Source organism: Myotis lucifugus, unplaced genomic scaffold (genome assembly GCF_000147115.1).
Source record: "Myotis lucifugus unplaced genomic scaffold, Myoluc2.0 scaffold_0, whole genome shotgun sequence".
NCBI lineage: Eukaryota > Metazoa > Chordata > Mammalia > Chiroptera > Vespertilionidae > Myotis > Myotis lucifugus.
The window spans coordinates 25,074,323-25,087,936 of record NW_005871048.1 but is presented as its reverse complement, the minus strand read 5'-3'; the positions used below and the strand labels follow the sequence as shown (position 1 = coordinate 25,087,936).

Sequence of the window (13,614 nt, the reverse complement as noted above, 5' to 3'; positions counted from 1 at the left end):
TGTCCATTTCCCTTGAAGAATATGAGCTTCATGAAGGCAGGGACATTCAGTCTTACTCAACGTTGTATTTTAAGTGTCTAGCTTTGCCACCATAGTGCCTGCCACATGGTAAGAACTCAGTAAACGTTTACCAGCAATGATAATATATTGCTGTAACTACAGTAACATACTACTTTTTTATATTTGTAGTCTTGGAGGACAGAGTGATTCACTCTACCTGGGGAGTGGGGACTGCTTCACCAGGGAGGAAAGGCTTGAGCTGGGTCAGAAAGGAAGAATGGCAATTTAGCAAGTAGATGGTGGAAGAAAAGGCATTCAATAATAGAAGGCAGAATGTGTCCAGAGGCAAGAAAGTCTAAACTAAGTATTATTAGTTCAGGGAATTCTAAGTTGGGAGGGTTGTGAAAGTTAAAGGTGTTAGGGGAAGCTGAGGGGACTGAGCTTGGAGGGTGGACAGGGGCTTTGTGTGTTGTACTAAAGAATTAAACAGTAGAACACTGTGGGAAAGGTCTAAACTGGGTGTGACATGATCAGATATTTTAGAAAGCTATCCACCAGAACGGTACAAGGAATACTGTGGAAAGGAAGGAGGCATGCAAGCAAGAAGATCAGTTAAAAGATCCTGATGGTCTGAACTCTGTAAATAACTCCATGGAGCCCTGGTCTCAGTTCTGACTGGACCTCTGAATCACCTGTGATGTTTTTTGTTTTTGTTTTTGTCTTGTTGTGTGTGTGGTGTGTGTGTGTGTGTGTGTGTGTGTGTGTGTGTGTGTGTGTGTGTGTGTTTAAAAATAAAACAGAGAACCCTGTATCCCAGATTGAGGAACTGCCAGAATAGGGATGACTCCTCTCTCTGGACTGTGCCTTGCTGTAATTCTTAATTATAATGAGGAGGAAGTTTCAGGACACTAAGAAACAGGGACTGGTCAGAGGAATGTTACTGTCCAGGTATTCCCCTTCTAAGAATATGCTACATCACACTCATATACTATCTATACTACTTCAGTCCTTCTTCAACAATGGAAATCTGTAACCCTCCACCACCTTCATGGGCACGATCTGGAGATTGGGGATTTGGGAAAAGGGTTGCAGGGAAGAGGAGTTCTGACCCCTCTTATCTCCTCCCATTGGGCAGTAATTATGGGTCAGTGTGATATCAATCCTTTCACTATCTGACATGTGTGGAGTGCTGATATCCAGACCTGTCTTTTTTTCATTACAGTCACTAAAGGGAAAAATTTCCCCCTATTCTCTAATCCTATATACTAAAGAGCTAATATGCTAATTAGACTGAACAGCAGAACGACTGTCCAGACTACCTTCCAGACAAAGCCGGGGCTGCGAGGGCTGAGGCATCAGGCAGGGCGGCTGCGAAGGGCCCACCCTTACACAAACTTCATGCAGCAGGCCTCTAGTAGAAACATAAAAAGCATGCCAGTGTGATCTTCAAATAAAGAAACTATACTATAGGTATTATATTTTCTCCTTCCTCTCTCGTCTGTCCACTGAGGAACAGGCACATGAAACAGTATTACTTAGGAACAGTAGATAATATTCAGATGTTAAGTAGCATCCTGACAAACTCTTACTAGGGTTGTGATGAGCTTATTATGATAGAATAAAGCATTAACTAATTAAGATTTATCTTGATTATATTGTAGGTGAAATTATTTTGGCTCTTCGCCAGTTAAATCTTCTTGAGAAAACTATTGTTATATACACCTCAGACCATGGAGAGCTGGCCATGGAACATCGTCAGTTTTATAAAATGAGTATGTACGAAGCTAGTGCCCATGTTCCACTCTTGATAATGGGACCGGGAATTGAGGCCAACCTACAAGTATCAGATGTGGTTTCTCTTGTGGATATTTACCCTACTATGCTTGGTAAGTAATGTAAGTCGATAAATCTTTATTTGTAATAATGCTGGAGCATGAGTAAGCAAAGTAGTCAGAGGCCCTGCTGACGTGTTTATAATCTTGAACAACTCCTCTGTGAATCAATCCATATCTGAAATATGAGGATAATAGTCCTCAGATTCCTTTGGCCTTTACTCCCTGTAGTCATCTTTCCTTCCAGAGATTCACTATCAGGATATGACTATCGAATAAGCCACTTAAGATATTCAGGTTCATAACTTCATAGATATGATTATTTAATTTCTAGCAATGCAGATATACTACTTATTACTTTCTATTTTTTATTAAAAGTATTTAATTAGACCTAAAAACACAGAACATTGAAACCAGAAAAGGGGTGGAGAGGGCAACTACAGACTCATTTTGGAACTATCCTGAGTACCTGGCCATAATTAATAATTTTTCTATAGGAAAAAGATAGTTTGAATTTTAAAAAGACAGCTTAGAAGCAATTTTTACATTGTTATATTGTAAATACCTCTTTTTTTACAACCACTTTTTAAGTTAGACATTTCTCATGCTATTGTTTATATGACTATATTTGATGAGGAAAAAAATAAATTAGTTTTCCTCAAATCAGTATAATCTGGGATTTATCAACATATGTTCTGCAAAATACTATTCCTCACAGTATTATTTGGGGGTAAAAAAAGTTTTGTCATCAAATAACTTTGGGATACATGGAATACTATACACCACCTCTGAAGGTTTTGATATGTATCAGCAATAAATTTACATTTACAGTAAATTCACCTATGTAATTTTAACCATTGTTTGCAAACGTGTGACTAATAAACCCCTTCTTATATAGGTGTTATTAGTATCTCATGGAACAAATGTGAGAAACAACTGTGATTATTTAATCATTCAGAAATAAAGGACTGATGATATAAATTAATATTTGTTAGGGGTTTCCTGTGTGCCAGGTACTGGTCTCTGAATTTTATATAAATTATCATATTGAAATCTAAAATAAGCCTATGAAATGCAGGTATTATTATTCCCTTTACAAATGAGGAAACTAAGATTCAAAGTAGTTAACATGCCCAGGCATGGTTATTGGAATAAGCACTTGGATGCAGGCAAAATACTTATAAAATACATGTACAGCCTCTGTGACCTTTAGTGATGTCATTGATGAATGTCCAACTAATAAAAAATGAGTTATTTTAAAAGATTGTATTATTTGTGTTATAGACATTGCTGGGATTCCTCTGCCTCAGAACCTAAGTGGATACTCTTTGTTGCCATTATCATCAGAAATGTTTGAGAATGAACATAAATTTAAAAGCCTACATCCACCCTGGATTCTGAGTGAATTCCATGGATGCAATGTGAATGCGTCCACCTACATGCTTCGAACTAACCAGTGGAAGTATATAGCCTACTCTGACGGTGCTTCAGTATCTCCTCAACTATTCGGTAAATTTGTTCATATATTTCGTAAGTGTAGTATGATGTGTGATGAGCTGACCTACATAGTGTCGCCTAACAGATCCAGTAATTATTGTTACATGAATATCTGCTGCTTCTCATGATGGGACTGTCTACAAAAGATTGCCCATGAGAGGTGCAGATCCTTTGCAAATCACCATCTGTATTCCAGAGCTAGTGCCTTAAAGCTTTTGATCTGAGACTCAAGATCGAAACCACTGTTTTTCTCTGATTAAGGTGTCTTCTAATACTCATGGTTATCTTTCCCAATCAGTAGTTAACACCCTCTCATTATACCATGCTTTCAGCTGTTCTGGAGGATTATTATCTATCCTATCTAATAATAGAGAAACATGGTAATTAACCGTAACTTAGCTACCCTTCCCATTGGCTAATCAGTGAGATATGCAAATTAACTGCCAACAAAGATGGCGGCCGGCAGCCACACTGCTGAAGTGAACAGGAGGCTTGCTTGCTCCAACGATGGAGGAAGCCAAGGTTCCCCGCCTGCTGCAGCCCAGCTCTGAGCTCCGGATGCAACATTGTTGCAATTATAGAACCTAAACAAACCCCAGGTACATGCTTTCAGCCGGCAGCGGGCTCAGAGCTTAGAGCGCCAGTGATGGTAACAGAGTTTCAATTATAGAAGCTAAACAAACCCAGATACCTGCTTTCAGCCAGCCACAGCCTCAGAGCTGGAGCCGGGCCTCAGCTCCAGTGACAGCTATAGAAGGTAAATAAATCCCAGAATAAAAAAAAGAAGAGGCTGGGAGCTTCATTCACCCGCCAGCCTGAAAACAGCCCTCAGCCCCTCACCCAGACTGGCCAGGCACCCCAGTGAGGACCCCCACCCTGAAGGGGGTGTGACCAGCTGCAAACAGCCATCAGCCCATCATCCAGACTGGCTAGGCACCCCAGTGGGGACCCCCACCCTGAAGGGGGTGCAACCAGCTGCAAACAGCCATCAGCCCGTCATCCAGGCTGGCCAGGCACCCCAGTGGGGACCCCCATCCTGAAGGGGGTGCGACCAGCTGCAAACAGCCATCAGCCCCTCATCCAGGCTGGCCAGGCACCCAAGCGGGACCCCCACCCTGATCCGGGACACCCTTCAGGGCAAACCAGCCGGCCCCCACCTGTGCACCAGGCCTCTATCCTATATAGTAAAAGGGTAATATGCAAACTGACCCTAACAGCAGAAAGACTGGGAATGACTGGTCACTATGACACACACTGACCACCAGGGGGCAGATGCTCAATGCAGGAGCTGCCCTCTGGTGCTCAGTGCGCTCTCACAGAGGGGATCTCTGCTCAGCCACAAGCCAGGCTGACGGCTGCCAGTACAGCGGTGGTGGTGGGAGCCTCTCCTGCCTCCTCAGCAGCGCTAAGGATGTCCGACTGCAGCTTAGGTCTGCTCCCCGCTGGCAGATGGACATCCCCCGAGGGCTGCCGGGCTGCCAGAGGGATGTCTGATTACCATCTTAGCCCCAATCCCCCGGGGAGCAGGCCTAAGCCAGCAAGTGGTCACCCCCTCAGGGTCCCAGACTGCGAGAGTGCACAGGCTAGGCTGAGGGGACCCCCCCCCCCGGCCTCTAGTCTATATATATAAAAGCCTAAGCGACTGGTCGACCGTTTGACTGGTTGACCGGTTGCTATGACACACACTGACCACTAGGGGGCAGATGCTCAATGCAGGAGCTGCCCCCTGGTGGTCAGTGTGCTCCAACAGCAGGAGCACCACTCAGCTAACCGATGGGTGCCAGATGCCGGACTCAGGAGCGCAGCTGTGGTTGCATGAGCCTCTCCCACCTCCGTGGCAGCACTACCAACTGGCAGTCTGACATCCCCCAAGGGGTCCTGGGTTTCGAGAGGGCACAGGCCAGGCTGAGGGACCCCACCGGCATCTTAGAGAGCTTTACAACACTACTAGATGATAGCATAATCCTGCAAATGCCTCCTAGCTTCACTATTCTGTGAATTAATTTTAAAGCAGCATTATTAGAATTAAGGTTTTATTTATCCCTTGCCTCCTTTTTGCATATACTATATGTACTAATGCCATTATTAATATTCATTTCTCCTTACATTTCCTTCCTTGTTACAAATGTCAAAATTATTAACTCAAAATAATTCTTTAGTTTGGGTTATTGATATGGGACAATAAAAGCATACTATTTTTTTTCTCAGCCTGTCAAAGTAAGCAAGGCATCAAAGTCTGGAAGAATTAGAGCTAAGCCAGCTCACTAGTGATAAGGATTTGACTGTTTATGCCATCAAAGGATGGATAAGAAAAACATGGGATAGTGGGACGATGGTAGGAAGATAATTTGAACAAACATTCAGAGAGGTGTTTAACTTTTGGTATATTATTTACCACTTATCCTGGCCATCATTGTACTATATATACTAAGAGGAACTGAAAATAACTGAAAATAAAAATAAATTCTAAAACATCATCTGTCACAGAGTAATGGCATTCTAAAAAATGTTCTTGTTTCAGGTAATTCTTTTGACAGGCATTTAATTTTTTTCTTTCAGATATTTCCTCAGATCCAGATGAACTAACAAATATTGCTACAAAGTTTCCAGAAATTACTTATTCTTTGGATCAGAAGCTTCGTTCCATTATAAACTACCCTAAAGTTTCTGCTTCTGTCCACCAATACAATAAAGAGCAGTTTATCAAGTGGAAACAAAGTATAGGGCAAAACTATTCAAATGTTATAGCAAATCTTAGGTGGCATCAAGACTGGCTGAAAGAACCGAGAAAGTATGAAAGTGCAATTGATCGGTGGCTTAAAACCCACACTCCTCCAAAAAATATCTCAACAAAAATAAGAAAATAATGTTCTGGAGCTATATAGAAATATGTTAAAAGATAATGATTAAGTATGTGTTTTACATGTTAGTTTTAAATGTAAACTTTCATTACAAGTATTACTTTTAAAGAATGTATATTATTTTAAATAAAAAATCATAGAATTACAGTATATATTTTCAAAAATGATTACTATTAACATCTCATTCTTAGCAACTTCTTACAACATAATGGAAGTATTTAAAGGATATGGACAGAGCATCGGCCTGCGGACTGAAGGGTCACAGGTTCTATTCCAGTCAAGGGCATGTACTTTGGTTGCAGGCATATCCCCAGTAGGAGGTTTGCAGAAGGAAACTGATTGATGTTTCTAACTCTATCCTTCTCCCTCTCCCTTCCTCTGTAAAAAATCAATAAAATATATTTTTTTAAAAAATCTCTTTTAAGGATAAAATCAAATAGAATATAAAGTTACATTGATCTGAATAATATAAAGTGTAGAATAACTTTATTATTGATTATTACTTATGAACCATAAAATAGTAATTTGTGAGTATTTGGTGGTATCTGATGAATTATTTGTATTTGATGGGACATGGAGTATTTATGTTTATGTGGTGCAAGTATTTGAAATAATTGATGGGATATAGACCCTGGATATGACTAACTTTATTATTGCTTTTTAAAAAATAGGTGTTATATATAAAAGGTACAAAGGAGTTAACAGTGAACATGAAGTTTCCCTTCTTTCCCCGTCCCCCAGCCACCCAGTCCCCCTTCCTAGAGACCACTACTATAACCACCTTCCTATGTATTCTTTTAGAGACAGACCATGCATCTCCAAACTTCATAATCTTACACACACACACACACACACACACGCACACAAATGGTAGCATACTATACAAAAATATTCTGCATCTTGCTCTTTTTCTTTCCCCACTTAACAATGGGTACCTAGAGGTGAAATTGCTGGTACAAGACCTATGTCTAGCAAAACTACACAAAATGCTACCGAATTACCCCTAAGAAATTATACCAACTTAAATTCTCATCCAGCAATGAAATGCCCTCACATCCTTTGCCAACCTGATAAGTTAAAAATATATTATTACTTTTATTTTTATGATTAAGGTATATTTTCATATGCTTACTAGCCATTGGAATTTCCTTTACTATGACCTATACTATTTTTCTATTCTTTGCCCATTTTTCTTTTGATGGTTGGCCTTCTTTATTACAGCTATGCTTTAGATATTAGATCTTTGTAAGAAAAGCAGAAAGGTTTATTTTTCCTTTTTGTAATTTATCTTTTGACTTTGTTGTGGTGTTTTTGACATGTAGAAATTGGTATTTTCATGCAATCAAATTTATGAATATTTGCTTTTGTAGCTTTGGGATTTTGTGTCACATATATTTAGAATGGTCTTCCCCACTTATCTTCTTTTAGAGTTTTATTTTTCATCCTTCTTGACCCATCTGGAATGGTTATCAATTAGTTTGTTTTATAAGATGGCTATCCAATTGACCTTTCACTGAGTAAACTAACATTAATCCCATTGGTTAGAAAATGCCACTTCATTATATAACATCTGTTATTGAATAAATTATCTTTCCCTCTATTGATTTGAAATGCCATTTGAGTTCTTTCAGAACATTTTTCATTTTTCAATGGACTGTTCTAATTTGTGTGATGGTCAATATCTGGTCAGACTAGTCCCTTTGCAACAATTTTGTTTTTCAGAATTGTCCTGGTTATTTTTTTTTTAATAATGTTTTTATTGATTTCAGAGAGGAAGGGAGAGGGAAAGAGAGACAGAAACATCAATGAGGAAAGAGAATCATTGATTGGCTGCCTCCTGCACACCCCCTACTGGGCATGTGAATGGGAATCAGACCTTAATCTCCTAGTTCATGGGTCAATGCTGAACCACTGAGCCACACAAACCGAACTGTCCTGGCTACTCTTTCTAACTTATAGTTCCCATACAAATTTAGAATAAGTTTGTCTAGTTTGAAAAATGAAAAATCTTGTTAGTCTTTTCATGAAATCATATTAAATTCATAGCCAACTTTAGGGAGAATTGAATTCTTTATGATATTCAGTTATTCTAAAGACTAGAGTATGCTTTTCCCTTTCTTCACATCTTCTATGATAACATTCAGTAGTATTCTAAGTTTTCCTAAACTAGATCAGTATCTTCATAGAGATATTTGGAAAGTAGGGACCTTTAAAAAAATACCACCTAGGTCCCACTCCACACCAACTGAATTAGAATTCTAAGGGTGGCACCTGGGCACTGTTTTGTTCTTATGTTTTGTTATTAAGCTCTCCAGCTGATGATCCTAACACATAGCCAGAGATGAGCTTACTTCTAGTTATTTTACCATTTGTTGTTGGTGGTGCTATTTTTAAGTGGATCTTTCTTCCATTATATCTTCTAACTGGTTGTTGCTTATTTGTGCAAACTCTATTTCTCTATATTTTGTACCAAACCATCCTATTGTTTGCAGTTTTTCAGTTGGTATCTTATGTTTTCCTGATACAAAAGCTACTCTGTAGACAATGACTTAATGGTTCTTCAGTGAGTTTGTCTGAGGTTACCTTTGTAGTTATGTATGAATTGCTGAGAAATAAATTTTCACTTCAGGTATATTCTGATGTAAAACCCTTAAGAAAAACATCTCAGTCTTAGATTATTAAGGTTAAAAGTAAAATATGCAAATCTACCTTCCATCTCCTGATTAAAACTACAGAACATAAAATAGCTAAGGTGTGGATGTATGTGCTAATTTTAGGAAAAAATAAAACAATAATCATAGAAATGTGGTTCTGAAAAAACAGGCATGTAAAGATAAATATAATCCACTTGTTCTACCCAAACCCTTAAATATGCACCCCTTGTTAGAATTTACCAAGCATTCGTAATATTTTAAGTATGTTAGGTATAGGATCATAATTAGGTATATTTAATTTTAAGGACAATATCTAATTCAAAATGGCATCTAACAACCAGAAAAACTTGGAAGACCAAGACAAATTACCTAATGCCAGAAACAGTGAAATCAACACAAACTATAAACTGGATTGAGGACAATATTTGGGCTTCATTTTTAACTATCTCTACTGCTACCATCCTGTTACAATCTACCACACTCAGATGTTTAGAATTTTGCAATAGCCTATAAGAGGTCTCCCTGAGTCTGCCCATGGCTGATTCTATTAAAATATATCCAATCGCATCACTGGATACTCAAAACGCTCCACTGGTTTCCCATCTTATTCTGTAAAAGGTCCCAATGATCTGCCAAATGTTATCTCCGGCACACTGACCTCCCTGTTGTTTTCTGGCACACCAGGCATGGACCATCTCAAGACCTTTGTGCTTGTCAATGCTCTTGGAATGCAGTTCTGGCCTCAGATTTCCACATGGGTCACTTTGTTACCACCTTCAGGTCACTGCTCAAATTCTAGCTTCTCATAGGGCTTCCCTGCTTTATTTTTCTCCATAGAAAACATCACCACCCAATTTGGTGTATATTTCGCACATTTAATTTGTTTATAGTATCTCCCACACCTCCTTCCCCACTAGGATGAAAGCTCCATACAGGAATGGCCTTTTGTCCTGCTTGTTTCCTCAAGTAGCCCAAGTGCCTGACACATAGTAGAAGCTTGGTACTTGTTGAATTAATATGAGTTAGAGTTAGAGTTTTTCAAATATCACATTGGAGGAGAAAACTAACACATTAGGTCATGGCAGGGCAGGGGGTGAAAGGGAGTAGCCTTCACAATAAAGCAGAACCTTCTAGAAACAGTAAATTCTAGCAAACTTCTGCACAGGACAGTTGACAAAGAAACTCTATCCCTCTTTGTTTTATCTTTTTCTATGAAAAAAAAGCCAGATACTATTTTAAGCTTTGTGAGCCATATGGTCTCTGACAACTACTCAGTTCTGCCCTAGAAGCATGAAAGCAGCAACAGACAATAGTAAACAAATGAGCTTGGCTGTGTACCCAGGAAACTGTTTACAAAAACACAGGATTCGGTCTGTGGGCCATAATTTGTTAACCGCCAATCTATAACAATGGTTCACAACTTTGCTGCAAATTAGAATCACCTGAGTATGTTTAAAGACTATCAATGCCTGGCTCTCACTTCCAAGCATGGAGAGTTTTATTTCTTTAAAAATGAAGAAATAACAAACACTATTTTTTCATATAAGAGAATGACAAAAATTAACAACGATGGGACTCATTATTGGTGGGATCACAGGGAAAAACACATATACATTGCTTGTGCACCATGTATTAAATTGCTGTAAAAATGCATGTGCTCTGCCCTAGCAATTCCCATGCTAGGCTTTATCTTAAGGGAATAACTGAATGCCAATAACTGTATAGAAGAATGTATCTGAAGGGAATTATTTCTAAAGTGAAAACTGGAAAACATTTGTCCAAAAATAGGGGGTTATTTAAATCATTGCAATTCATTTCACATTAAACATAATTATGTCACATTTTTTACTGATTGGCATAGAAAGCTGTCCAAATATAATTTTAAATGAAAAAAGCAGGATACAAAATATTACATATTTTTGTAAATATATATATAGTCATTATAGTCTCAAGGATATATAACTTGAGTATTAATGTTATCTGCATGGTATGTTAAGTGTTTTGTTGCTAATCTGTATTGTCTAATTTTTCTGCAATTAATACGTACTATTTTTATAATAAAATAATACTTAATTTTGAAACATATATGTCATGCATCACCAATATTTAGACAAACTAGCATTATGTGCCCTGAAATGATTACACTGAGGACAAAGTATCACCTATGTAGTATTTCTGCCCAAAAAGTCTAATCCAGATTTAATTATGTGGAAACAAATACAACTTTAGAGACAGTCTACAAAACATGTGCCATGGACCCTTCAGACCCATCAGTGTCATGAAAGGGAAAAGGTGAAGAAACTTCTAGATTAAAGGCCAATGGAGAAGTTCTAAAATGAAATACAACTCATGATCCTTGATTGTGCCCAGCACAATGGATGAAAACAAATGCATATCTATTAATTCATCAACTCAAAACATATTTCCTGAAACCTACCATGTGTCAGGCTCAGTGCTAAGCACTAGTGATATGATGATGAAAATTATAAAGTCTCTGGCCAAAGGCCAATAGCTCAGGAAATTGGATTACTACAGCAAATGGCAAGATTGTCATCTGCACCCACCAAGCCCTCCTATCCCATGCACCTTGAAGTGCCAAATGATTTCTCAGCCTGGGAATGTGAACCCAGCAGACTCCCAGATCAGGAAGTGCAGGAATTCTACTTTCAGGGTGACTAGTAAGGAGGGTGCACAAAAGACAAATTGATGCTTCCAACAAGAAAACTAAAATTTGTGAAGATGGAGGGCTAAAATAAGAGGCAGCATTTATCCTAAACCATTTCCTGTAACTTGGATTTCTTTTTTAAAACTTGGCTGCCTTATTTTCTTAGTCACCTTTTCTCTAAGCTTATTGGAAGCGTAGTCCCTCCTAGCTACCTCCCACCTGCTAGAAGACAGAATCAAGAGAAGCCATGATGACACATCATCGCTGAATGAAAATATTAGGGGAAAAGTAACAAATGTACTACCATTTGCATAAAACCTGTCGATGCCCTCTTCAGACTAATGAAATGAATTTTATATCACCCAGAGAGTAGCTGTGATCCTCTGCTTCTAGTAATGAGTATTTGAAACTAGATATCTGCAAACCACTTCAACTGCTAATTGCCAAACAGCACTGACTTTAGTCCAAGTAAATCCTCTCATTGTTGGCCAAAGATACATCTTTATTTAAGGTTCATCTAATGGGATCCTCTTTGCTCAAAATGCTGTTAGGTTTCTTGTGTTTGTTTTTCACCTGCTAGTACAGATCCACAACATCTCAAACCTTTTTTATTTTTTTCATCAAAACTGGTTTCTTGTTTCTTTTCTTTTTTCCTACTGGCAATCATGGAACCATTTTGAGGGGTACAATCTCAGTCAGGAGCTGCATCTTTTGTGTGTTGGTCTTGGGTTAAGAGCCTTTACAACGGTCCCGGCAAAACGACCTTCTGTCCAGATGGGCTCTACGGGTAAATGGGGAACCCGGGAGGTCCCAGAGCCCAGTGGTGCGAGGCTCCTGCGAGGGTAGCATGGGGGCCTTGGCGGAGATGGGAAGGGGAGAAGGACTGGGAGGGCAGACACGGAGAAGGTGGAGAATAGGAATCATGTGTGTTCCTCGAGTGTACAACCCACATTCGAGTGACAAGTGACGAAGGCAACCTATGAAAAAACATCTCAGCACAAATATACCGGAATCCAGCTGCCTCTCTGTGCAATGTGGGTCTTCAACTAACTTTGGGAACTGACAGATCCGGCATCGCGCCGCGCGCAGCCTCGCCTCCCCCTCGGTTTCCTTCGCCCTGCCTAAGGTCTTCGGTCCCTGCTCTTCCTCCAAGGTAAGAATGGAGTATCATTCCTTCAGCCTCCCAACTCGGTCGCCGGCGCCCAACCACTCCGCACCCCTCTCTCTGGGCTGGGGTCTCAACCTGACTTCCGGACGGGAAGTCCCAGCTCCCGGGCCACCGCCGCCCGGCCCGCCCAGCCGCCTGGTCTACCTGGGGGCCATCCTGGTGGTGGCCGTGGCCGGCAACGCCAAGGTACTGTGCCGCCTGTGCGGCCGCGGCGGGCCCTGGGCGGGTCCCAAGCGTCGCCAGATGGACTTGCTGCTGGTGCAACTGGCCCTGGCCGACCTGTACGCGTGCGGGGGCACCGCGCTGCCGCAGCTGGCCTGGGACCTGCTGGGCGCGTCGCATCGGGCCGCGAGCGACCACGAGTGCCGCTTCGTGCGGCTGCTGCAGGTATCCGGCCGGGGTGCCTCGGCCCACCTGGTGGTGCTCATTGCCCTCCAGCGCCAGCGCGCCGTGCGCCGTCCCCAGGGGCCGCCGCTGCCCGCGCGCGCCCTCGCCGCCCTGGGCTGGCTGCTGGCGCTGCTGCTGGCGCTGCCCTCGGTCTCCGTGGTGCGCGGGGAGCCCCCTCGGCGCCTCCCGCCGCCCGCGCCGGGCCCGGAGAGCATCGCTGCCGCGGCATCTTCGCGCCCCTGCCGCGCTGGCACCTGCAGGTCTACGCGCTCTATGAGGCCACCGCGGGATTCGCGGCGCCGGTCGCGGTCCTGGGCGTCGCTTGCAGCCGCCTGATCTGCGCCTGGTGGCAGCGCCCGCCCCCGGCCCCATCTGCCGCGGCGCCCACGTCAAGTCCTGGCCAAGCCCCGGTCCACAGCGCGCTACCGCGCACCAAAGTGCAGAGCTTGAAGATGAGCCTGGTTCTAGCGCTGCTGTTCGTGGGCTGCGAACTGCCCTACTTTGCTAACCCGGCTGGCAGCTGCGTGGTCGTCGGGACCGGTGGGAGAGT

At 41.6% G+C, this 13,614-nt stretch overlaps 2 protein-coding genes across 4 annotated transcripts in view; both read left to right on the top strand.

Annotated features, from left to right (window-relative positions):
* Positions 1-7,790, top strand: part of ARSK (arylsulfatase family member K) — a 30,575-nt gene extending 22,785 nt beyond the window's left edge. For all 3 annotated transcript variants that reach the window (XM_006081208.3, XM_006081207.3, XM_023749865.1), the window contains 3 exons: positions 1,662-1,886; positions 3,117-3,341; positions 5,889-7,790. In XM_006081208.3, coding sequence (XP_006081270.1) covers positions 1,662-1,886; positions 3,117-3,341; positions 5,889-6,196 — 758 coding nt within the window. In that variant the 3' untranslated portion in view covers positions 6,197-7,790. The remainder of the gene's footprint in view (positions 1-1,661; positions 1,887-3,116; positions 3,342-5,888) is intronic.
* A 4,242-nt stretch (positions 7,791-12,032) lies between these two features.
* The window catches only part of GPR150 (G protein-coupled receptor 150), a 1,977-nt gene continuing 395 nt past the window's right edge, over positions 12,033-13,614 (top strand). Inside the window, 3 exon segments of the mRNA XM_006081542.3 lie at positions 12,033-13,233; positions 13,236-13,570; positions 13,572-13,612. Of these exon segments, the coding sequence (XP_006081604.1) occupies positions 12,669-13,233; positions 13,236-13,570; positions 13,572-13,612 (941 nt within the window). The 5' untranslated portion in view covers positions 12,033-12,668.